Source organism: Triticum aestivum, chromosome 6A, assembly GCF_018294505.1.
Source record: "Triticum aestivum cultivar Chinese Spring chromosome 6A, IWGSC CS RefSeq v2.1, whole genome shotgun sequence".
NCBI lineage: Eukaryota > Viridiplantae > Streptophyta > Magnoliopsida > Poales > Poaceae > Triticum > Triticum aestivum.
In genome coordinates, this window is record NC_057809.1 from 433,091,960 (window position 1) to 433,118,694 (window position 26,735).

General features: G+C 50.1%; 1 protein-coding gene across 2 annotated transcripts; it reads right to left on the reverse strand.

The window, feature by feature from the left end:
* Positions 1-820: 820 nt before the first annotated feature.
* Positions 821-26,061, reverse strand: LOC123127763 (protease 2). Of its 2 annotated transcripts, XM_044547594.1 has the most exons (12): positions 25,744-26,061; positions 24,932-25,212; positions 24,621-24,815; positions 13,997-14,343; positions 9,747-10,038; positions 6,902-7,060; positions 5,593-5,958; positions 5,386-5,451; positions 5,014-5,062; positions 4,800-4,923; positions 4,414-4,511; positions 821-1,117 (listed from the first exon to the last, which is right to left on the reverse strand). In XM_044547594.1, the coding sequence occupies exons 1-11, from the start codon at positions 25,907-25,909 to the stop codon at positions 4,436-4,438; spliced, it is 2,121 nt and encodes a 706-aa protein (XP_044403529.1). In that variant the 5' UTR covers positions 25,910-26,061; the 3' UTR covers positions 821-1,117; positions 4,414-4,435. The 2 variants fall into 2 exon arrangements, with proteins under 2 accessions (XP_044403529.1, XP_044403528.1); XM_044547593.1 differs by lacking the exon at positions 821-1,117 and having other exon boundaries at positions 4,334-4,511.
* Between the last annotated feature and the right edge of the window lie 674 nt (positions 26,062-26,735).

Below are 26,735 nucleotides of genomic sequence, written 5' to 3' on the forward strand. Positions count from 1 at the left end.
GTCTTCTCGTTCACAAGTCATTGACCCATTATAGACCAAGTCCCTCCACTTAACGTTAAAGTGGGCACCCATTATATAAAAAGGAGAGCACCCTGTGTATGTACAGTTGATGATGATTAATAAAGAAAGACTCCCCTCTACATCTCTGTGTCTATTTACTTTTCTGCATCTGTGTGTGATCGACTACGATGCTCGCTTCCGCTCCACAACCTTGGACCGGACTCGCCGCCAGGAGTTGCGGAACAGATATTTCTGCAGATAGGCTAGGCCGTTTTCTCCCCTCTCTCCCCCACATCAATTGTTTCCTTACGTGGCCTCTATTATAGACAACTGACTGGATGCCTTTGTACATGCCCTTAGGTCTGGAACTAATGGCGGCAGTAGAGCGGAGAGGTTGTACCCTCGACGCCGGAGCCACGGAAGGTGAGGGAGAGAGAACGGGACGGAAATAATTTCAGGAATTTTTATTTTCCTTCGAAGAGTCGGGTCGAGTCACCGGAAACTCGGGGCATATGCACCTTCACACCCGCAGCCATCCGATTGCCTCATGGTGTGCAAAGTGGATAAATCTCACACGAAAGCATACCAAGTTTTAAGTTTTAGTTTTTGAAAATTACAATTTGATCGATCGCAGATTCTGAAACTTATTTTTTTTGTTCATACCAAATTTCAGAAGGTTGCAAATTTGAAACTTACGTTTTTGTCGGTCGCTCGTACCAAATTTCAAAAGTTTAAACTTAATGAAGCTTTTTAAAATTTTGTGGAAACATAATTTTAAATGGATCTCAATTGAAAGTTGTCATCGCCAGCAATACGAATATGCAAATGAACATTTTTTGGATTTTTGATTTAAAAGATATGAAAGATTAAAAACCAAAAGCTAAGAAAAAAGGGGTGCATGCCCACCTACGTGCTACAAATCCCTGTCTCAAATTAGCTCCGAAGAAAACAAAATCCTCGGGAACTCCTCTGTTTTTATGTCTCACACGTGTCGATGGAGCATCGAGAACGTCAACACTAGAGTTGTCCCGTCGCTAAACTAAGAAAGTAAGATCCGTATAGCCAGCTAGGAAGACACCAAACTCTACGAAGAGGGTTCAGAACAAACTAGACCTCACTAGTAAGCGTGCACGTGCAAATGCACGTCTCGACTAATATACAAGTATATGTGAGAATAACATGCATACAAAGATAGTTTGATTGTACCAGAAAATATTACAAATCAATACTGGTACAATTTGCATATATAGCCTTTTTTTATTTAGAGATAGAAGACAAACGCATCAATTTTTGTGGCCATTCCCTTGTGAACACTAAAGGAGGTGTTTATCTTTAACAAATAAAGCAGTGTGCTCTTTTTCTGTTATGAAATAGAACTGTAATGGAACTAACAGTAGGTGATTGCATTGATCTTGAGTTTGGGACAACCAAATAACCAACTGCAGGCTATCAAAAGCGCATCTAAATGATAGCTCTATTCAATTTTAAATTCAGTAGCACAAGCATAACCTCTATAGACGTTGAGACAAAAAACTGGTGTGTAGGAAATAAATTCAGACAAACATCACAATGTTTCCTTCTTGTGTTTTTACCTGCAGTGTTCTTTTTGCTAAACAATGCTTTGACGAGGTCACCTTTAAATCTTTTGAATCACGAGCACCCAGCTATGACAAGACATAGCCAACAAACTAACTGTTCCCAGATTTTCATCCATGCATGATGTCCACAAACATTTGATGTATATGCTACTTTCAAGACCTGAAAGTTGGACTCGGAGATTGTTAAAATGTTTAGGATTAAATGCTAATCTTGATCAGAGGCAAAATACAAACAAAGAAATAGAAATACAATTTAGAGTATGAACTAACCTCCTCCCATCAGGATTAAATGCTAATTCATTGATTGGTCCAAAATGTCCTTTAACACCACCAATCTCTTCTTCTAAAATCTGAAATTCACAACAAAATCATGTCACAGAAATTGACAATACCTTGATGCATTCAAATTCAAATTAGAAGAATCACGACAAAATTGTTAGACCACAGTTCTATATTATTTTCTCTGTTTATCACAACCAAAATGGGTTTTAGTTTATATAAACAACAATATATTCTCTGAAGCGTTAGTTGTTTTCTTTTATTTCTTTGAAACTCTCTCAAGTTGTACTCACAACATATTACAGAGAGGTTTGTATGGTGGCTCCTGTACAGGAGTATTTATTTGAATTACATGGAGTATTTTATTTGAATAATTTGGTGTGTTACCAGGAGATACCAGCTAGCGCCATGTTTTTGTTCATTTATGAATTGGATCTTGTTTTGGTTCAAAATTCAGGAGATACCAGCAAGCAGCTATGTTTCCTGGACCATTTGTTGATCTGTTAATTTATTCTTGGTGTGTTGCTGTTCCAAGAAGCAAGTATTGAGATGTCTACTGTTTGTGAAAACCTACAGTTGAAAAAGGCCAGCCCTATATCCCAAAATGGCCACAATAGTGTCTGCGAACAATAATCCCTTGGAGATAAACTGAGGCTGCTACCTATGAAAAGTCCAGCCCTACTGCAATTTGTTAAATCTGCACATCAACCGAATTCAGAAACAGAATATAAGCCAGCCCTAGTTCATCATTGTAGGCCAGCATGAAACACACTCTAAAAAAAGCCTAAAAAGCCACTATTATTGTCTTACTGCTATTGTTTGAAGTTGAAGTCTACCCTGTTTTACTCCAAAGTCAATTCAGGTTTATTTAAATTGACAGCAGCGTAGTCATCTCAACAGCACCTTAGTCAACCTGTAAAATTTACAACAAATCCAATTCGTATTGAATAGCGCGGTACTGTAATTTGCTGCAATTTATTCCAAAGAATCGACTAAATCAGCTTCTACCAGCACTTGAAGATGACTACAGTACATCAACTTCTACTCCGAGGAGTACCATCTTGTCTACAACAAAGAATTGACTACTCCGAGGGGACAAATCTGGAGAATCACTTGGAATAAATCTTTGGAAATTTTAGATTATCACAACAAAGAAGCATTTTTATTCCGTGACTCTGAATTTATGCATAAACGCAGTTTGAAGGCGAAACTGAATCCAATGGTGGACAGCGGGTGTGGCGGTCAGAGACTTCTTCTTCTGAATACATTTAACCCAGCCATGAGCCCGTGACTAACTGGGTGATCATTTTATCCTGCAGCTAAGCAAAACCAAAAGAGCACTGCTGCCCAGCATGCCAGCTCTTTCGGAAAAAGAGAAGTGCTACCAACTTATTTTCTCCTAGCATTTCATTTGATAATGGGGTTGGATTTGATCAAAGCAAACAGCCATGCCTTACTCTATCAGTTACATGCTTACAGCTAATGAAAACCATTGCGATTCATGAAAACTACGGCCAAGGAATAAAAGGAAAAGAAACACGGTGGTCATGGGCGCCTGAGTTTCATCACCATCGAAAAACACCATGGGAAAAGTACTATAGGGATTGAAAGGGGAAGAGATGACATGGTCGCTACTTACCAACGGATGGAGCAGAACGTTGTCTTGGAGATAGGGCGGAGAAGGGCGGGGCTAGTAGCAGGAAGACCAACGACGGAAGGCAGGAGATCAATGGGGGATCTCGAACCGGCAGGGAACTGGCGGCGGAGGGCCCCGCGCCACCGTGCCGCAGGCTCAGGCGCGACCTCGTACGCCGACAGTAGGCCCACACGCGTCCACGCCCCTGGCAGCGGCGGCGGCGGCAGCTCCCGCGTACCTCTCGCCGCCGAGGATGAGGGGCGGCGCGTAGAGCAGGTTCGCGTGAGGGAGGCGAGGCAGGCACTGGAGAGGCGAGGGGGTGCCGGGTTCCTGCGGCGGGGCTCCCCCGGCGCGCGACGGGCGGCGGCTCCGATGGGGCGGCTCCCGGGGCGACGGGCGCGGCGACCGACGGCGGCTGCAGGAGGCGGCGAAGGGCGCAGCGGGGCGGCTCCGGTGGCTGGGGAGGCGACGACCCGCGGCGGGACGGCTCCCGCGGCGGGGGCGTGCTCCCGTGGCTGGGGAGGCGGCAACCCGCGGCGGGGGCGGGCTCCCGCGGCTGGGGAGGCGGCGAACGGCGCGGCGGGGGCGGGCTCCCGGCGACCTGCGGCGGCTTCCCGTGGCTCCGGCGGCGCGAGGCGGCGGTGAAGGGCGCGGCTTCCCGTGGCTCGGCGCGAGGCTGCGGGAGGCGAACGACGCGGGAGGAGGAGGAGGTCGTGCGGGAGAAGGTGGAGGTCGTGCGGGCGATCGGTTTTGTTAATGCGGAGCGATTAGCGATCGATCGTTGCTTGTTGCGTGGTTGGTAGCGTTAAACGCAGAATGATTAAGGGTCATTAGATTTTGATGATAGATGGATGGGATTGTTTGAATCTGTCTCTCTCTTTTTTTTATAATGGTAGTAGATACGCCTGATAGCCCGGCACAATCAAGCCGTATTTGTCATGCCCAGTGCCTTGAGGAGACACGTGTAAGAAAAGGCGTCCTCCCGCAATTTCTCGAACCTGCAAGTAACCAACAGTTAGCCAAAAGGAAAAATAGGATCTTGCTCATTCTCTTTTACTCCCTCCATACCATAAACTGAACTGCAAAAATGTCTTATATTTTGATATAGATGTACTCCTTCCGTCCAAATTACTCGTCGCAGCAATGAATGTATCTATAACTAAAATACATCTAGATACATTCATACCTGCGACAAGTAATTCGGAACGGAGGGAGTAGTATATTTGACACGTCAAAAAACAAAAACCAACACAGATGGAGAAGGATTCATATCCTTTTCTGTATACCTTCCAGACTTTGAGTTGTGTCCGGCACCTACTTCACACTTGAATAGCAGAAGGTTGTCATCCCTTTTCAATTCCCTCAGCTTAGCCACAAACTTGGCAGGTTCCGAGTACATCACGCAAGGATCTGGTAGTTGTTACAGAGGAAATGAGCTGTGATGCAAAACCATACATACTCGGAAGAAACTCGCAAGTGATCAAAGGGACGAATGCCTACCGTTTAAGCCGGCCGTGACGAGAATGTGGGGATACTCTTGTGCTTTCACCTGCAATAAATATTAACACACGTAACGCATAACATGAATACATTTTTGCAGTCCAATTAGACATCACAAGGGAGAAACAAAGTGAACACACGGCAGTTCTTATTCAGACGTTCAGAGTTTAGTCTCTTCTTTCTTGACCCAGAGTACAGTCCACAATATTATTGTGAGAATTGCAGTTCCTATTCATGAATATATTCATACAGGGGGTGATCGGTGGTGTCACTAACAAGCTTCAGCACGAAAATATCCACCAGACATAATCACATTGAAGGGAATTCCAACTTACTAAATGTGGGAATGAATACATAAAGGTCGGCACTTACGTTGTCAACAGGAGAATATGATTTCATATAATAATAGTATTCTTCTTCCCTTGGATCACCCCACTCCTGAAAAAATGTTTAAAACATGAGTTGATGAGAGTAGGAACAGAACTTCAAGTGCACTGCAGTGCAAGCTAGTCTAGAAAATGGCGATACGACAGTGGAGCTTGGAAAGTTAACTTCAGATGTACTAGAGGAGATGAATACCTCCCATTCAGCTGTGGTCAATGGAATGGTTGGATCAAGCATAGTTGTGAGAGCATCAACAAAAGGGACCCCAACAATGGCCGCCTTGAATAAGTCAGGCCTCATATTTAGGACAGCGCCCATCAATAGGCCACCTGCACTTTTGCCACTAATGCAAAGCTTTTCCTTTGAACAGTATTTGCTTTTCATCAAGTGCTCAGCACAAGCAATGAAATCAGTGAAGGTGTTTTTCTTCTTCAACAGCTTTCCATCTTCATACCACTTCCGGCCCATTTCCCCACCTCCACGAACATGAGCTATCGCATGTACAAACCCCCTATCTACTAGAGAGAATATTGATCCACTGAAACTCGGATCTATGCATATCTGTTCACATAAAGTGGTGCACAAAAAGACGGTGCATAGTTAGCGCAATTGTTATGTTTGCCAGGTTTGCCAGCTTTTGTGGGTTGAAGGGAAATTGTTATGTTTTATCAATTGCTAGATTTTGCCAAACATACAATGTCAAAACCAGTATTATCAGAAAGGAGAAATGGTCTATTTGCCCAATATTCTGTTACAGTTTAGGTTATAGGTCGAAGGGAAACTGTTATGTTTTGTCAGTTGCTAGCCTTTGCCAAACATACAATGTCAAAACCAGTACTATCAAAGGAAACAACAAGTTTCAAAAAACATGTTTTATTTTCCCAATATTCCACTATAGTTTAGGTTCTCTTTTGCTAGATATGTCCCCTTAATTTACAGTTTTACATTTTACACTTCTACTTTAGCATTGATAATCCTTAATTTCAGAAAATGGCAAAACCACCCTACATGCAAGTAGAAGAAATTTTGTATTTCTGTCATTTACCCTCTGGCCGAGAGTGGTGTTTCAATTGTGTGTGCTTGTAAATTCTATGAAGCGTATGAAGGTATGATGAAACACTATGGCACTTTACTGGATAATCACATTCAGATGAAATAGCGTGCGTGAAAACATGATGCCATGTTAGAAAAAAAGTTTGTGTTTCTTGCAAAAGTACACAAGAACTACATTTGTTCGAAAACAGTCATTTGCATCCATGATGAAGAAGAGATGTTGACGTGAGCCATAGGGCATTCTAGAAAATTTCAAGGCATTCATGTGCAGAAACCTCACAATTTCTGTATAAATAAAGAAAAAGTACTTGAACATTCCAAATGACTCATTTGCATCTGAGATGAACCAAGGATATTAGCATGAATTACAGGCTGCTCTAAAAAAATTGTCTACGATATTCATGACAGCAGAAAGATTTTTTTCTGATTAATAAAGATAGCAACGCAATACCTCATAGGAGCCAAAGCCAGATAGCAGCATGGGGTCTGAGCCATCGAGCTGCACAAGATCTTTTCTATATATAATGGAGATAGGGATCTGTGTTCCATCAGAAGCGGCAGCCCATTTTCTTTCTGATACATAATTTGATGAATCAAATCCACCTAAAACCTGAAAAAAAGACAAGTTCAAAGCACAAGAAAATAGTTTTCTTTCACGAGAGTTCTTTACTATTTCAAGTGGTCAATAAAGCGCAGTGGTAAAGCTGCTGCCTTGTGACCATGAGGTCACGGGTTCAAGTTCTGGAAACAGCCTCTTACAGAAATGTAGGGAAAGGCTGCGTACAATAGACCCAAAGTGGTCGGACCCTTCCCCAGACCCTGCGCAAGCAGGAGCTACATGCACTGGGGCTGCCCTTTTAATAAATTTGCATATACTGCACAAGAAAATAATATGCACACACCACATATTTCTGAACAAAGCTAAGAATTCAATCCATTCAGTTCATGTAAACAAAGCCCGACACCACTGACCGCAGACACTTATAATTATTCCCTTTTAAATGTAAATCATTGTTGTGTATGTACAGTCAGACTTTTGCAACTTCAGTTGATTTAAATAAAATAAATATATTAATCCACAGGAATTTATATAAGTAATTTCTCACTGAAATTACTTTCATAACATGTTCTGTATTTATAAATTTTAGTAGCATTTAGTACAAGAATTGATTGTCTGTGTTGCATCTTGAGCAGCAATGACAAGCCTAGACTAGGAAATTCAGAAACATCAAGAGTTTCAGTCGAACACACACATCGATTAGCCGAATTCAGGTGGATGATTTACTTAGTCGAACACAAAAGGAGTTCTTGCCAGCCCACAAACAGTGGCGGCTCAAAGGGGGAAACCCAAACAAAAGATGATGCCATCTCCTCTCTAAGCTCCGGCTTATATAGCCTAAAAGGGGCAGGTAAGGTAAATGGCGAAAAGAGATGTGTGATTATAACCCTCCTTCCCTCCTCCTCCCGCGACGCCCCCGCAGGCGCACGGGAGGCTAACCCTAGCCGCCGGCGGGGCGCCCCTCCTCCCCTTCCTCGCTGCCGCCAGGGGGCGCTCTTCTTCCCCTCACACGGGTGGCGTGACGCGGGGCAGCTCACCCGGGCATGGGTGCCGTGCTGGGCGCCGGGCGCGCAACATGACGGCCCGCCGGGGCTGGTCGACGGCGGCGGCGCGACGGTGGTGCATTGGGCGGCGCGGCGGTGGCGGGCGCGCCATGGTCGCTAGGGACGGCGAGGTCAAGGCCAGATCTGGGGCCTGGCGGCACAGGCCGAGGGCGACGCGGGCTGCAGGTCACTGCCCCTGCCATGGCCACGATGAGTGGTGGTGCTACGCAGCAGCGGCTGGCCGGTGGGCGGACCGACCGGGATCCAGGGACCACGGCAGACAGCGCAGATGGGCTCCTCGGTGAGCTTCCTTCACGATTGGTGGCGGCCCTTGGGATCTCTCCTTGCTGGTGGGCGGGTGTGTGTTGGTGGCCTCATGTGGAGCTGCGTTCGCCGCCGAGGTGGGGCGACACAGGAGGTGTCCGGTGGGGAGGTAGGCTAGAGGGATGGGAGGCGCCGACGAGCTCGGGCCACCTGTCGCGGGCACAGGGGTGTGCCGGCCCGGATGCGTCCGCTCCCACTCCTCCCCCGTTCCCCGGCCGTATGTGGGCTGATGCGGCTCCGACGATGTTCGAGGCGGGACGTATGCTGCGGTTTCTTTGGTCGGTTGCGTCCTTTGGTTCAAAGCCGGTTACTTTGGTCGGTCTTGGGGTGTCTGGATGCAGGGCGGCGGCCCTGGCGGCGGGAAGCACAGCGTTCGTGGGCGGAACTTGCGCCTCGGGTGCGAGCAAGTGGCCATGGCCACACGGGTGGGTGGTCGCTGGTGGTTAGCGGAGCTAGGATGCATCGGAGGGGTGGACGTGCCAGGGTACATCACTTGCCCAATCTTGTATTGACCGACGGCGGCGGCAGCCGTGGACGCCGTATCCTTCATGAAGGCTCCGTCGCGGTGTCCTTACTCCTTCGAGTTGCTCCGGGTGAAAACTCGATCTTTGGGATCGGATGGTGGCGGCTATCAGTGGTCGTTCCCTTCTAGGAGGCACCATCTTGTAGTCCTTGCTCTGCTGTTTTCTGTCTCACCTCTCCTCGGAGGATTGGAGGTCTCCGTTGGCTCCAAACGTTCGTCCTCGCTCATATGTAGTAGCTTGGTAGTCGTTGGGGTGGTGTGGCGGTGCTCGGCACCTTTGTATCTTGCCTTGGCTGTGTGTGTCGTGTGCGGTGGTGGCGTGAGTTTGTATCATGGTGCTTGTGGAACGTTGCTTTATATATAAAGCGGGCGAAAGCCTTTTTCAGTAATGGTGAAAAGAGAAAAGGCAGAGACAGTAAACATGGCTCGGTTGGACAGCGAAATGTTGCCTGAAGCGGCAATTCAAAGGGGGCCATCAGATGCTGGATCAAATCCTGAGAACGCCCGAACTTAGCACGAACGTCTTACATGTTGAAATAGATGTAATAGTAGATTTGTAAAACAAAATCAGCGGAAAGCTTTTGGCCTGGGCAATATAGACCATCACCAAACTACTGTCAAAACTCACAAGAATACAGCTCAAAAAAAAAACTCACAAGAATAGCATATTAAGGAAAGTAGAGGCATTAGTGTAAGCAACAAACAGAAACTACCCAATGAATTTACCATTGTTGAAATATTGATATTCATTGTGCATTGATTACCATGGCCAGACACAAAGAGATATGAAGCACATGCAAAATTTGTCCAAATAACATAAAACCAAGTGGTGCAAGTAATAGCTTACAGTATTAATTTTCTTCAATACAGACACCCCTGAATCCATATCATAGTCAAACACCGAGGGTGGTGTCTTCAGTGAGCTATAATGAAACCTAATAATAGATGAATGGAACTGTGACTCCTCGGGTTCCACTGCATATGCTGGATCAACAAAATCAATTTCCCGTCCACCTTGAAGTTTCCCAAGTGCCTCTCCACTGGCCGGTAAGCCATATACAGTTATTTTTGGTAGACCATTCTCACACTCATAGACAGCAATATGATTCTCAAAGAGCTGGAAGTCCTGAATTTTCACACTGAAAAGAGCTTCAGTTTTTTTATGCAGTGTTGCTCCTTATGTTATCAATGTTGGATCATCATCACTAATACATAATTTTCACATTGATAAGAAGAGCAGAGTACAGTAAATTAGATTTGCAAGCCGATAAGGTGCAGCCGAATAACTTAACTGATATGTACCGTGCAGTTATCTATTAGATGCAGCTTAGCTATCGGTACACATGACTGTACTATTAATCTAAGTGCATACTTCTCCAGAAATATTTTCAGTGTATTTGTTTCAAAAATCTAGGACATTACTTTAAGAGCATCAAGTTTCTCACCCACTTCCTAATTACAAAAAAAAGGAAAACGTGACCTAACTAAATCGAGAGCTTTGCATTGTTGTGATATCATCCTATCAATGATCCATATGTTTGACAGCACTACAACATGAAAACATTAATTGGTGTGTTCCCCGATACTTTAGTGGTGTTCAAATTCATTAGCTTGTTATACACGGTGCTAACTGTACTTGCAAAAGCAGTGACTTCCAGCTCTCTTTTTTAATCAGCAAGTTTCCAATGAGAAAAAGGGTACATGGTGCATCTGTGAAATATCCTTGTGGGACCAGTATCCATATAGACAAAGGCATTTTTATGTAGCACTGGAAATGAACTAGAGACACCACAGCAAAACCTGGGGCTTGTGTTACAAAAGATGTTTACTCTTTATAAGCTTGAATGGGTGACTTTCAGGCGATCGCGAATGGGTGACGTAGACGGAACTCCATCCATTGCTTGTGGGATGGAGATTCCCAAATAGTCCGCCCTTCGAACATCCGGGTCCATGTAGATGGCTTCTATAAAGCCCTTTTCTCCCCCACCCCTCGGGGTGGGGCAGCACTAGCCCCCGACACTTGGTCGGGTCACCAGTTAGTGTCCGCCGAAGCTAATGCCGCATTGGTGGCACCTTTCTCGAAGGACGAGGTCCTCGCGGCCATAAAGGGGATGAACCCCTCCTCGGCTCCGGGGTCGGATGGATTACCAGTGATGTTTTTCAAAGCTTTCTGGCAAACCATCAAGCCGGAGGTCATGGCCCTCTTCGACGAATTCTTCTCGGGGACCATGGACCTTGGGCGCCTGAACTATGGGGTCATCACCCTCATCCCCAAAGTTCTGGGTGCTTCGGATATTCGCCAATTCCGGCCTATCACCGTGATCAATGTGATATTCCGGATCCTGGCCAAAGGGTATGCCAATAGGGTGACCCTTTTGGCGAACACTGTCACTCACCCCAACCAATCCGCCTTCATTCAAGGGCGGTTTATTTTGGATGGGGTCTTAGTCTTCCACGAAGTCCTTCACGAAGTCCGAGCCAAACACCAACGGGCGGTCTTCTTGAAGCTTGACTTCCACAAGGCCTGTGATATGGTTCCCTGGCCCTTCCTTCGGGAAGTCCTGCTTCGCAAAGGGTTCGATGACCGGTAGGTGACCAGAGTGATGCAACTCGTCTCCTGCGGTCGGACCGCGGTTAACATTAACGGCGAGATCGGGTCGTACTTCCCCACTCTTTGTGGGGTTCGCCAGGGCGACCCGTTCTCCCCGTTTCTGTTTAACATAGTGGTCGATGCTCCTGCTGTTATCCTGGATAGGGCCAAGTCTGCTGGCCATATCCACGGCTTAGTCCCTCACTTGGTAGGAGGGGGAGGGGTCTCCCTCCTACAATATGCTGACGATACCATAATAATGGTAGAGGGTTCCGCTTCCGACATTGCCAACCTGAAGTTCCTCCTCCTGTGCTTCCAACAGATGTTTGGGCTCACTATCAACTTCGATAAAAGCGAAGTGATGATCCTCAGTTATCCTCCGGAGGAGACCCATACCATTGCTGATCGGTTAAACTGTCGTCTGGGTACTTTCCCCACGACTTATTTGGGGATACCCATTAGTGACTCATGACTCACCGTGGCTGACCTCCGCCCGACTGTGACCCGGATGCAGCACCGGGTGGAGCCGTGGAAGGGGAGGTGGCTCTCGAAGGCCGCCAGGGTAATCCTAATCAACTCCTCGCTTGCCAGTCTCCTATGGTTTCTCATGAGCTTCTACAGCCTCCATGAGACGCTTCATCAGGAGGTCGCCAAATACCAGGCCAGGTTTTTCTGGGCAGGCGAGGGAGACAAGCAGAAGTACCATATGGTGAGCTGGCCCGACATATGCAAACCCAAGGACCAGGGGGGTCTGGGGATCTTGTCTTCTCGGCGCATGAACATCGCCCTCCTGACCCGTTGGCTCTGGCGAATCGCCAATGGAGTGGGTGGCCTCTAGCTTACCATCATCAGGAATAAGTATCTTCGGGGCCAACCCCTTGCTTTCTGCCAGCGGTCTGGTGGCTCCCAGTTCTGGCAGGCTGTGATCCAACTTCTTCCCGTGCTCCGCATTGGCACCTCCATCTCGGTTGGCTCCGGGTCCTCGACCCTGTTCTGGTTCGATCGTTGGCTAGGGGACTCCCCCCTAGTCGCTCGCTTCCCAGAACTATTCGCCATAGCGGTTGACCCTCGGGTCTCTGTCGAGACGGCCCTTATTGACTTAGGGCGTCTCGCCTTCCGGCGTCCCTTGGCCCTCTTGAGGTGGTCGCTTGGGACTCCCTCCTCCAGGACATCGCTCTCCTCCCGATGGACGTCGACGATACTCTTGACTCCATCTCTTGGCGCCTGGAGCCCTCTGGCCGCTTCACCACTAAATCCTTATATGCGGCCATCGCTCCCTCATCGGCTCCTGAGCCCTTTAGCCTGATCTGGGACATTCGCCTCCCCCTGAAGATTCGAATCTTCCTATGGCAGTGGATCCGGGGACGCCTTCCCTCTGGGGTCGAGGTCCTCAAGCGTAATGGATCGGGAGATGGGATTTGTCCACTGTGCGGCACGATCGAGGATGCTAACCACATCTTCTTCTCTTGCTCCACAGCCCAATTCCTGTGGTCCTGTTTCCGTGAGACGGTTAGTGGACAGTGGTGCAACACCAACTTCCCCGACTTGCTTGTTGAGATCCTCGCCTCCCCCCCCCCTCGATACCGCCACTCGGTGGCTGTGTGTCAGTGTCCTCGCCTGGACGCTTTGGACCATCCGCAACAAGCTTGTTATTCAAAAAGTGCCTCTCCGATGTGCGACTGATGCAGTCTTCAAAATGTGTGGTTTCTTGCAGCTCTGGAGGCCGCTTAGCCGCCCCCAGGACCGGGACACCATCAACACCCTCATCACCGACCTTCGCTCGATGGTCGTCCGCATGGCGCCCCCGCCGCCGCCCCCTCCTCCGGAGCCCGATTGAGTTCGTGTTGCTGGGTGTGGGCGTGTGTGTGCTGTTTTTCTGTTTCCAGGGCTTGTTGAGTTGTGCCCTCAGCATTAACCCTTATGCGTACTAGTGGTTGTGTGAGACTTGTGTGCGTGTGTGTGAACTTTGTTGGATGTTGGCTTGGGCGGTTTGCTTTATAATATAAAGCGGGGCGAAAGCCTTTTTCGGTATAAGCTTGAAAACTGATGCCAACAATGTCTCTCTGTCCAGGTTGGATAAATGATTAACAAGTTCACAGATCATACAAATTTACCATTGACATCCTATTCCATCTCCAAGTAAAAAAATACTGAATCATACAGAAAATCAAATTACATTGAGGCATTTGGATCAACGTTTTTTTAACTATCTCCATAACAGTGAAGCTTTATTTGGTAGCCTTTGCTTTTGGGTGATTTTTTAATAAGATTTGACAGAAGTTCCTAGGGGTTCCAAATACATTAACCAATATGAGAAATAAACATGACAGTCAGCCAGGTCTAAAATCCACTTTTCAGTCTTTCTTTTTTAGTCCTAAGAAAGAATTTGCAATTATGGAATCCAAGGAATGGTGTTTCCAGGGGGGGAATGGGCACTGTGTATCAGTATATAATCAAGAAGCCAAGAAAACTAACTTTCAAACTTAAATAGCAACGAAGTTGATTACCTTTCTCTGTGTGATAGCAAGACAGTGGCCTCAGCAACATTATTCGATGGGCAAGCAACCAGTTCAGAGTTGTAGAAATCTTCACTTCGCCTCTTAATATAGAAATGGTTTCCACGATGACTAGCTGCTGTATCAATGCCATACAAGCGAGGTGTCAAAACTTCAAGCTGCTTGTTCTGTTTGGAGATGTCTAGGTGGAATATAAAGCTTGTGCTTTTGCTTTCTGATCTAACAAATAAATATTGCTTGCTTTCTGAAGCTTGAAGACCAAGTGAAAATATGTCATCTTTTTCATGATACAGGCACATATCATTAGATTGATCAGATCCTAACTTGTGTAGGCATACCTGTCAAAGCCAAGGTAACGAGTCAATAAAACTATGACAAGCACTGCAAAACACACAAGCACACACTTGTCATGCATTGACGCGGTATTAAAACTTGGTTTCATCACCCTGCTTCTGAAAAAGGATGGCGCAGCGAACATCAGCGGGTTTCACCCCATTAGTCAGGTACATGGATTTGGAAAGATCTTCTTGAAGACTTCGGGGCCGTGACTTGCTCACAAGCTTGACACTCTCATCGCCGCAAATCAGAGTGCTTTCATCCGAGAAAGATCAATCCAGAACAACTTCATTCCTGGGCAACGGGCTGTGGAATTCTTCCACCGCAAATGTGCTCCAGCATTCGTACTGAAAATGGACATTGTGGAGGCATTTGACTTTTTTTTCGTGGCCGTTCTTACTGGCAATTCTCCACTCCAGGGCATCAACTATACCTTTTTGTGGATGAAGCGATGGTGTTTGCAGCTCAACAAATCATAATTTGCTATAAAAGGCAATTCTTTTTTTGTTTCCAGGACGCGTTTCTTTTTTTCGGGTTTTTGGATTTTGCTTGGTTTTTCCTAAGTTTTCTCGGGAAAAAATTGTTGTTTTCCTCATGAGAAGCACACCGTCTGAAAAAACACAGTTGTGCTGCTGAGAAGTGAAAAGCACAGTTGTGCTTCACGGTGAAGTACAGTTGTGCTTCGGTGTGAAACACAGATGTGCTTCCCAGGAAGTGAAAAGTACAGTTGTACTTCATGGTGAAGCACAGCTCAGAAAAGTGAAAAAGCAGAGATGTGCTTCCCAAAAAGGTAAAAAGAACGGTTGTGCTTTCAGGTTTACGTTTTGCTTGTTTCCGATTTTTTTCGGTTTTCATTTTTTACAACCGCTGTTTTTTTCGAGAAAACGCAAGAGAGCTTGCGTTTCATTGCATTGAAAATAGAGAGTTTTGGTTACAATCCTCCTAGGAGGCGGTTACATAGTCCATGATCGAATCAGTGGACATCCCATGTTTGGGGTATGATTGCTCTAAGTCCTAGGGCGCCCGCGCCGGTACAGAGGGCGGCCTCGTCCTTGATCTTTGTTAGCGGGTCGTGCACTGATGGGCGCCCTCCGTTGAAGACGCGGTCGTTGCGATGCTTCCAAATCATCCATGGGACAAGAAGGGTCATGGAGTCAAGGCCCTTACGCATGGGTTTGGGGGTGGCCTGCTGCGTGGTTTGCCACCAGTCGTTGAGCGAGGCTTCGTTGGCAGGCGGGGTGCATGGCATCCGGAGCCAGTACATTGTTTCGTGCCAAACCTGACGGGCGAAGGGGCAGGTTAGGAGAAGGTGGTCATGGTCTCGGGGGGCTGCAAGCTGCGCCGGGCGAGACGGTCTGCAGTCCAGCAGCAGTCCAAGTGAGCTAACCAGTGAAAGAAACGGACGCTCGGCGGCGGCCAGTTTTTCCAGGTGAGCCTCCATGTGGCGCAAGTTGCGGAGCCGCTGAACGTGGCATTGTAGGCAGACTCAGTGGTGCCGTCCGCACGCCACCTCCAGGTTAGGAGATCCGGCTCGGCTGAAAGGGACGTGCCGGCGATCATGTGCCAAAGCTGCAGATATTGCCTGATCTCACGGATTCCCACTGTGCCGTGTATGTCATGCGTCCAATGGTTGTCCAGCAGTCCTTCGGCGACAGTCCGGAGCTTGCGACGGCGCTTGGGGATGCATGTGTACAGCAGTGGGGTTGTTATGACCGGCGTGCGTACACTATAGCTGGAGGAGGCCCACCAATGGCGCAGGTAGTTAGGGGCTTGGCCCAACTTATCGTTATTTTTATTAGCGCATATGAGGATTATATAAACACCTGTAATGACTCGTTTTGGAGACAAGCAATAAGTAATCTTTATTGCTCGGCTTCGAGACCCCTAAACCCTAGCCGCCCCTTGCGCCTCCCTATCCCGCGCTCGATCACGGCGCCCCAGCGCCGCCGCATGCGCCCCTCGCCTCGCCAACTCCCCTTCCACCCCTACAACCTGAGAGCACGCCTTGGTAGGGACTCGGTTCCTATCAATCTAGTATCAGTTGTCTCGGGATCGATCATGTCCGCCCCTTTGCCCACTGCCGGTCGCCACCACACCACCGATGACCACCACGGCGGGAGCGCCATCCCTGTCGTGGCCGGTCTCCTCCGCTGCCTGGACAGCGCCGGTGTCCGCCCCCATCGTCCTCACCCCGGAGGAGATGACGGCTGCGCTCCGAGACCTCACTCAGGCGGTTGCGGGCATCCGCACCTTCCTCTCAGGACCCTATGCCCCGCAGTCGCCCGCCCCCTTCGCCACCATCATGGCGCCGCAGCAACAACCGTGGCAGCCGCCGCAGCAGTAGCTACAGCCGCCGCCACCGGCGACCTCGGCCCCGGGTATCCCGACGACGGATCTCGGGGTGCCCATCCACCAGGTCCGGTTCCCCACGTCGCCATCACCGCTGCCGGCCTGGCTCTCCAGGTCCCTCGGGCTGGTCTACACGACGGCCTCAGGCCAACCGCATGTGCCGCCGCCACCAACATCGCACCCAACCATGCAGTACGGTGGGTCCTCGAGCTCCACCAACTCATACGACGGCGTCGACGGGCCCCTGTTCCAGGGCGGCACCCTGATGCCCGCTTACTCGGCTCCGCCACCCTCGCTGTTCCGCGCTGACGAGGCGCACCCGACCCTCGTCCACGCCCAGCCACCGCCGAGATTCTCCAAGTTGGAGTTCGCCACCTACGACGGCACTGTGGACCCTCTGAATTGGCTCAACCAGTGCGACCAATTTTTCAGGGGGCAGCGCACGCTCGCGTCCAACCGCACCCGGATCGCCTCGTATCACCTTCGGGGAGCAGCTCAGACGTGGTACTACGCCCTCGAACAGGACGAGGGCGGATGCCACCATGGGAGCGCTTCCGCGAACTATGCCTCTTCCGCTTCGGACCGCCGATACACGGGAGCCGGCTGGCAGAGCTTGGGCGCCTGCCTTTTCTCTCCACGGTGCAAGACTTCGCCGACCGCTTCCAGGCCCTGGCATCACGGCTCGCCAGCTGGCCGAGCTCTTCGTTGGCGGTCTGCCGGACCACATCCGCGTGGATGTGGAGATGCGCGGGCCACAGGACCTCCAGACAGCCATGTACTATGCCCGCGCCTTTGAGCGCCGCGCGGTGGCTATGCAAGCGCCACCGCCCTGGGCTGCCCGCCAGCCCCCCCCCCCCCCCGACAGACACCACCAGCGTGGGGGCATCCCGCCCAGGCCCCCGCGACGCGCCCATTCCGTTGGCTCACCCCGACCGAGCAGCTCGAGCGCCGTCGTCAGGGGCTATGCTACAATTGTGACGAGCCCTACGTTCCGGGCCACGTCTACCCGCGACTCTTCTACTTGGAGGCTGCGGACTACATCGAGGAGGACGCTGGCGCCGCCATGCTCGGCGACATGCCCGCCCTGTTTGACGCAGAGGTCGCCCCGAGGCCCGCCCAGGCGAACGCCCTCGCCTCGTGGTCTCCCTCCATGCCCTCGCGGGTATACGGGCGGACAAGACTATGCTGCTGCCGGTGACGATCAACGGGAGCGTTTCCTCACCCTGCTGGATACGGGCTCCACCCATAACTTCCTGCCTAGGTCCACCATGCGCCGCCTGGCACTGTAACCGACTAGCACGGAGCAGCTCCGAGTTACCGTGGCCAACAGTGATCGCCTACCCTGCCAGGGAATTGCTCGGCATGTCCCCATCATCATTGGCGAAGAGCACTTCACCATCACATGCGTCGGCATTGACTTGGGCTGCTTCGACTTCATCCTCGGCATAGACTTTTTGTGGACCCTGGATCCCATCCTATGGGATTTCGACGCTATGACGATGATCTTTTGGCGCCTGGGTCACCGCGTCCGGTGGGAGGGCGTGGGTGGCGCCGACCCCGCGGTGGCCCAGCCCCAGCTGACGACGACCACCATCGACCCCGAGCATCCCCTGTTGGCTAGCCTATTGCAGCAGCACATCGACCTCTTTGACGAGCCATAGGGCCTCCCACCCGCCAGACCCTACGACCACCACATTCACCTGCTACCGGGCAAAGCCCCCGTCACCGTGCGACCGTACCGCTACCCCTAGCTGCAGAAGGATGAGGTGGAGCGGCAGTGCGCGGTCATGCTCGCCCAGGGCATCATCCGGATCACTACATCGCCATTCTCCGCGCTGGTGCTCCTTGTGCGCAAGGCCGACGACTCGTGGCGCTTCTGCATCGACTACCGTGCTCTTAACGCCAAGACGTCCAAGGACAAATTCCCCATCCCCATCGTTGATGAACTCCTGGACGAGCTACACGGGGCCCGCTTCTTCACCAAGCTCGACCTCCGTTCAGGCTACCACCAGGTGCGGATGCACCCGGACGATGTCACTAAGACGGCCTTTCGCACACATCACGACCACTTCGAGTTCTTGGTGATGCCCTTCGGCCTCTTCAATGCCCCGGCGACATTTCAGGCGTTGATGAACGACATCCTCCGCCCCTACTTGCGGCGGTTTGTGCTCGTTTCCTTCGAAGACATACTCATCTACAGCTCGTCATGGGCGGAGCACCTACAACACGTGGCCATCGTCTTCAACAAGCTTCAAGCGCACCATCTGCACCTCAAGCGCTCGAAGTGCTCGTTCGGCACGACGTCCGTTGCGTATCTCGCCACGTCATCTCGGCGGAGGGAGTCGCCATGGATGCTGATAAGGTCGCGGTGGTCCCGGTTTGGCCAACGCCGCACTCGCCGCAGGTCCTCCAGGGTTTTCTGGGCCTTGCAGGCTATTACCGGAAGTTCATCTGGGAGTTCGGCCTTATCGCAACACCGCTCACTCGACTGTTGTGCCGCGACGCCTTCTCCTGGGATACTGAGGCGACCGAGGCGTTCCAGACACTCAAGCAGGCTCTCACGACGGGGGCGGTCCTCCAGATGCCTGACATCGACAAGCCGTTCATGGTGGACTGCGACGCCTCGGGCGTGGGGTTTGGCGCTGTCCTTCATCAGGGCGCCGGACCGCTCGCGTTTTCAGCAGGCCTTTCGCCACGCGCCATCTGAAAGTGCAATTAATCCCTGGGTGATTTTGGTAATTCTTAACAACATATAGCCCATTGAACTAATACTCTTTCAAGATGATCATTTCAGAAAGTTCAATGATTGGCATGGCATGGACTAGAGATGTGGACCCCTCAAAATGCTAAGGACACATATTGGCTCAAGCTCAAGACTCTACATTTTCATTTTAGTGATCCAAGATCACATTGAGTCCATAGGAAAAGCCAATACTATTAAAAGGGGATGAGGTGTTGCTTAATGGCTTGCTTGCTCAAAATGCTTAGTGATATGCTCCAAAAGCTCTCAACCACTTTCTCATATCCACATATGTCCCAAACCAAAAGTCAAACTCAGCCCCACCGATTTGATCTATCCGGCACCACCGAGTTCATTTGACATAGCCATAGCCAGAAACCCTAATCAGTTCGGTCTCACCGATAGGGATCTCAGTCTCACCGAGATGGGATTGCAAACTCTCTGTTTCCCTTCGTAATGTTTCGGTCTAACCGAGATGAGCGATCGGTCCCACCAAGTTCGCAATGCAAACTCTCTGTTTCCTTTTCGTAATGTTTCGGTCTCATCGAAATGAGCGATCGGTCTCACCGAGTTTGCCTAACCAACTCTCTGTTTGCCTATTACAGAAATTGGTCTCACCGAGTTCATGTGGTCGGTCTCACCGAGATTATGATATGCCCTAACCCTAATGAAATCGGTCACACCGAGTTGACATGTCGGTCCCACCGGAAATCCTAACGTTCACATTTTGAACTAAATCGGTCTGACCGAGTTTAACTATTCAGTCCCACCAAGTTTGGTTAATTGTGTGTAACGGTTAGATTTTGTGTGGAGGCTATATATACCCCTCCACCCATCCTCCATTCGTGGAGAGAGCCATCAGAACGTGCCTACACTTCCACCATTCATTTTCTGAGAGAGAACCACCTACTTATGTGTTGAGACCAAGATATTCCAATCCAACCACAAGAACCTTGATCTCTTCTAGCCTTCCCCAAGTTGCTTTCCACTCAAATCATCTTTCCACCAAATCCAAATCTATGAGAGAGAGTTGAGTGTTGGGGAGACTATCATTTGAAGCACAAGAGCAAGGAGTTCATCATCAACACACCATCTATTACCTTTTGGAGAGTGGTGTATCCTAGATTGGTTAGGTGTCACTTGGGAGCCTCCGTCAAGATTGTGGAGTTGAACAAAGGAGTTTGTAAGGGCAAGGAGATCGCCTACTTCGCGAAGATCTACCCAAGTGAGGCAAGTCCTTCGTGGGCGATGGCCATGATGGGATAGACGAGGTTACTTCTTCGTAGACCCTTCGTGAGTGGAGCCCTCCGTGGACTCGCGCAACCGTTGCCCTTCGTGGGTTGAAGTCTTCATCAATGTGGATGTACGATAGCACTACCTATCGGAACCACGCCAAAAATCTTCGTGTCTACATTGCGTTTGCTCCCTCCAAACTCCTCCCCTTTACCTTCATATGCAATGATTTACATTCCGCTATTATACTCTTAGATTTGCATGTGTAGGTTGATTGCTTGACTTGTGATAAGTTGCTAAAATCTGCCAAGACTTAAAATTGGGAAAATGCTAGATTTTTATTTGGTCAAGTAGTCTAATCACCTCCCCCCTCTAGACATACTTTCGGTCCTACACCATCACAAGCTCGCGGCCGATGAGAGGGAGCTCATCGGCTTGGTGCAGGCTGTGCGCCATTGGCGGCCGTATTTATGGGGGCGGCCGTTCCTTATTCACACGGATCACTACAGCCTCAAGCTTCTATTGGACCAGCGCTTGTCCACCGTTCCGCAGCACCAATGGATCAGCAAGCTTTTCGGGTTCGACTTCACCGTCGAGTACCGGCCGGGTCGCCTCAACACCGTGGCGGACGCACTGTCCCGCCGCGACACCGACCACGACATGGGCGCCGCCGACACCGAGGGGGCAGTCCTTTGCACCCGCTCGGGACCCTCGTTCGCTTTCATCGACGACATCCGCCAGGGCACGGCGACCTCTGCGGATGCGCAGCACCTCTGTCGGTGCCTCGAGGCGGGCGAGTTGCAGTAGCCGTGGCGCCTGGACAATGGCTTACTCCTGCACGGGCGGCGTCTCTTCGTGCCGGATCACAGCGATCTCCGCCACCAGATCATGTTGCTGGCCCACTCGGCCGGCCACGAGGGTGTGCAGAAGACCCTCCACCACCTCCGAGCAGATTTCTACATCCCTGGCGACCGTGCGCTGGTCCGAGACTGGGTCCGGTCTTGCGTGACGTGCCAGCGCAACAAGACGGAGACCCCGCAGCCCGCGGGACTGCTACAGTCCCTTGAGGTGCCCTCTCAGGTTTGGGCCGGCATCTCCATGGACTTTATCGAGGCCTTCCCAAGGTGGGCGGCAAGTCCGTTATTCTTACGGTGGCCAACCGCTTCTCCAAGTACGTGCACTTCACCGCGCTCGGCCACCCCTACATCGCCACCTCCGTCATGCGTGCCTTCTTCGACGGCATCATCCGCCTCCACGGGTTTCCCTCCTCGATCATCAGCGACCGCGACTAGGTGTTCACCGGCCATGTCTGGCGCGATCTTTTTCGGATGGCGGGCGTCAAATTGCACCTGAGTACGGCCTTCCACCCACAGACCGACGGCCAATCCGAGGTGGTCAACAAGGTGATTGCTATGTATTTACGCTGTGTTATAGGTGATCGTCCACGTGCTTGGGTGGACTGGCTCGCTTGGGCGGAGTACTGCTACAACACCTCCTACCACTCCGCCCTGTGTGCCACACCCTTCGAGGTGGTCTACGGTCGCCCTCCACCACCCATCTTGCCGTTTCAACCCAGGACGGCCCGGACTGAGGCGGCGGGTGACCTTCTTTGCAGCAGGGATGAAATCCTTGCCGAGGTGCGCCAGCGTCTTCTCCAGGCCCAGCAGCAGTCCAAGAAATACTACGATGCCCACCACCACGAGGCGGAGTTTGCGGTGGGTGACTGGGTGTGGCTGCGGTTCCTCCATCGCACCACGCAGTCCCTGGATCCTCGCGCCAAGTGCAAGCTGGGTCCTCGCTACGCCGGGCCGTTTCCAGTGTTGGGACGCATCGGCAACGTCGCCTACCGCCTTCAGCTGCCGCCCGGCGCCCGCATCCACGATGTCTTCCATGTGGGCTTGTTGAAGCCCTTCCGCGGCGAACCACCGCCGACCGCACCGACTCTTCCCCCGACCTCCGAGGGTCGTCTTCTTCCGGGGCCAGAGCGGGTGTTGAAGGGCCAGCAGAGCCGAGGTGTTTGGCGCCTGTTGATCCAGTGGCAAGGCCTGCCGGCGGAGGACGCCACTAGGGAGCAGCTCGAGGAGTTCCATCAGCATTTTCCTGACTTCCAGCTCGAGGACGAGCTGTTTGCGCAGGCGGGGAGAGATGTTATGATCGGCGTACACTATAGTCGGAGGAGGCCCACCAATGGCGCAGGCAGTTAGGGGCTTGGCCCAACTTATCGTTATTTTTATTAGCGCATAGAAGGATTATATAAACACCTGTAATGACTCGTTTTGGAGACAAGCAATAAGTAATCTTTATTGCTCGGCTCCCTTCAGGAGCCGAGACCCCTAAACCCTAGCCGCCCCTGCGCCTCCCTATCCCGCGCTCGATCATGGCGCCCCAGCGCCGCCGCACGCGCCCCTCGCCTCGCCAACTGCCCTTCCACCCCTACAACCTGAGAGCACGCCCTGGTAGGGAATTGGTTCCTATCAGGGGTGATCTCGCGGATAGAGCGCCCGCCAATCCAGCGATCTTCCCAGAATAGAGCCTGCGTGCCATCTCCGACATGCATGGTGGTGGAGGCGAAGAAGAAAGCGCGTTCTTCGGCGGAGAATTGCAGGTCGAGGCCTGCCCATGCTCTGTTGGTGTCCGTACGGCTAAAGCAGAGCCACCGCGTGCACAGCGCGAGGCTGGTACGCGTGAGATCGTGCACGCCAAGGCCACCTAGGGAGATCGGGCGGGCAATGCGTTGCCAATTGACGTGGCAGTGTCCGCCATTTGCCGCAACGCGTCCAACCCAGAGGAAGCCACGCTGGATCTTCTCGAGTGCCCTGATGGTCTCCATAGGGGCGTTAGCACGAGTAGTTGATGGATCGGGATCGCGCTGAGGACGACTTTCACGAGCACAAGGCGGCCGGCTTTGTTCATGAGGTGCGCCTTTCAGTTCTCTCTATCACACAATGATAAGTGTGGGCCCCACTTGTCAGGAGTAAGAAGTGAATTATTTTAGAGGAAAGTAAGAACATTGTTGGGGCTCGAGTGGGACCCACACTTTATCGTAATGAGATAGAGGGAGAGCAGACATGTTAGTCCATGGGTATTTTGGTCATGTAACATGGTAAACAGGCTTTGAGCTGACAGTAATGGTGCCTAGTGGCATTTTTTAGCATGCACCTAATGGAGTGATGGCATTTTTTAGCAGTTGAAACTTCTAGTGGCAAAATTGAGTAACACAACTAGTGGCATAAATGATAAAAACCCTAAATACTAAAGATAACACTAAGAGATAATCCATTATATAACATGTTTTAGGGAGCAACTATTTAGGGGGTACCCTTGGTAGGGGTCCCGCAGGGGGCACTTCTGTGTGACACGAGAGGCCGACGCGTGGCTGCTGCGAGGTAGAGTGACCTCACGAGTTAGGGAGGACTTCGTTATGTAGAAGAAGGTGCAGCTGCCGGCTGGCTACCGTGAGTAATCAGTGTAGTTGCTCTCAGCTGGAGTGGCTAGTGTTTGGCTGCTCAATGTGTTCTAAAACCTCTTCTAATTGACTGCCTTTCGATCTTAACAAAATGGCATGCAAAGCTCTTGCACATTCTTAAATAAAAAAGGATTACAAGTTTACAACTTGATATAGTAATTTTCAGTCAGCTATCACCTTAGGAGTCAAGAATGAGTGATTAATCTGAACATGTCGCCACCATTCTGTTAAACTACAAATCAAGAAGTAACATTTTCGTTCCCAAGAAAATAAGAGCAAAAATTTGGGCATGCAGGGAAGACCACATTGCACAGTGCCATAATAGCTTGAGAACAACGATGACAGAGAGAAATTCCGCTACTTTTTTCCATGAATTTGAGCTACTTACATGATGAAACATCAATATTTACTTTTCTCTCATGCGTCTATAAACCTCGTGAGCACGAGCCAGGACACATTTCATGTAGAAGTAAGAAGGATAGTTCACATACTTTATCTGGTCGATGAAGGCTGTCCATTGTAATGTAAACAAGGTAATCATCACCAGCCCACTCAATGTCAGAAGTAACTCCTTTAAGTGGTTGCCCAACATATTCTCCACTCTCCGCATCAATGACATAAAGCGTGTAGGCTTCGTCACCGTTAGTATCTTCTCCATAAGCAACTAGCCTACCGCTGGGACTGACCTGAAACGAATATTCAGATTCACCTAAATATGAGAACATTGAAGAGACACGTACACAAGGAATCAAGGAGCACACATTCGCACAAATACATGGAGCAAGGGAAACCAAAATTATACCTTGAAAGCCCCGATGCTGTAATAATCATGGCCCTCAGACTTTACATTCTCATCCAAGACAATATGCTCATCAGGGGCATCAAGTCCTACGGGCATTGCATCGAAGACTGTAATATGGCCATCTGTTGGTACAAGACGCCTGCAGTGTTGTACATACTCCTTGCCAGACAATGTTCTTTCATAGTAGTAATACTGCCCTCTGCGAACAGGCACATCTGTATCATCTTCCTTGATTCTTCCTCGAATTTCAGCAAATATTTCATCCTCGATGTGTTTGACATCTAGAAGAAGGGAAATATAAGATATAAAAGAAGAGTATAATACTAGATAACTTATAAGGTGTTAATACATATTTAGAAGAAAAAAAGGTCTGGTCTCAAGTACAGCATTAAACTCCCCCTTCAGTTCAGAATGCATTTGTCATCAGTCTCCACTACCACTAGCGATCAAATTATATGACTGCATCGTACCCCTATAACATGGCAACCAATGCCACGGCACAAACATTCCAATTCCACTAGCAATCAAGCTGCACAGGATGACAATCCAAGATTTAAATTCCGCCGATAGAACAACATAAGGCAGGTCGATCTACTAGGCACCAACAAGAACCAAATCGAATGTATACCACAAATATCATGACAAATTACTAGAGAATATGGTGGAGCCTAATTAATTAATTTGTTGGTGCAGACACACTAAAAGCGGTTCGCTCAAATCGACCTCAGCAGGAAGATTCTCACTTGATTAAACTATCCAATCCAATCGGATGGTACCGAGCAGAAGCTCCGCAATGGCACATAGGCTCTCACCAGACATGAGGGCGGCCGTGTAGTCGTTCTCGGCGCGGAGGTGGGCGAGGACGGCGGGATCGGAGCGGGAGTAGTCGCGGAGCCAGTAGTAGCAGTCGACGCGGACGTCGCCATGCTCCGCCAGCTCGTGCGGCACCTTCCTTGCCACCGGCGGCATGGAGGCCATCGCAGATGCGGAGGCGCACGATTCGAGGACGAGTTGGCGTAGGGGCTGCCGGCGAGAGAGCGCGGCGGCGGGAGAGGCCCGGTGGGGTTGGATCAGTGTGAAGCAGCTCGAGTCTGTCGGTCCGTGTTCGACTGCTTTGCCCGTTGACCATGCAAGAAACGGCTCTCTTTTTTTAAAACAAAACTGAAAGATAGATTCATTCTGCAAAAACAGAAGGTGGATTCATTTTGCAATTCAGTGCAGCTGATCCAAAGATCCCTCTAAAGAAAACTCAGCACATAAACTTTAGAAAAATAACATGGGTTTGAGCTATGGAGTGTGATCCAGTGCATCTTTTTTTTGGCTTCAACAACTAACCAAATCTTCATTATCGGGGACTCTACCATTCTTTTTTGGGTAAAGAGGACCCTACCATCTGACATGAAGACATGTCAGCGCTTACAAAAGAAAAAAGAAACTTACGCTATGTTGTTGTTGAATTGCCTCCCTTTTGACACCTTGGTCGTGTGGAATGGAAGAAGACGAGAGCTTTAGAGGGTCACTTTTCAGCCAAAACGGTCGGCAATGGAGCGCTCAAGGCCGACAATAAACCTTTGATATCAGCAAGCGTTAGAGGGCGTAGTAGTTCCACTGAAAAATATCATCGATCCACAGTTGGAGACCCATCTTTGGTGCGACGGACGATCTGAAGAAGCCAGAGACAAACATGTAATTGACTCCTCTTCCTCCACCACGACGACAGAAAAGCATGAAGATATCATCCTTGACTTCACCAAATCCAGTCGTCACTCCATCTTACTAGGTGAGCTTTCGCCAGATCCTTCAT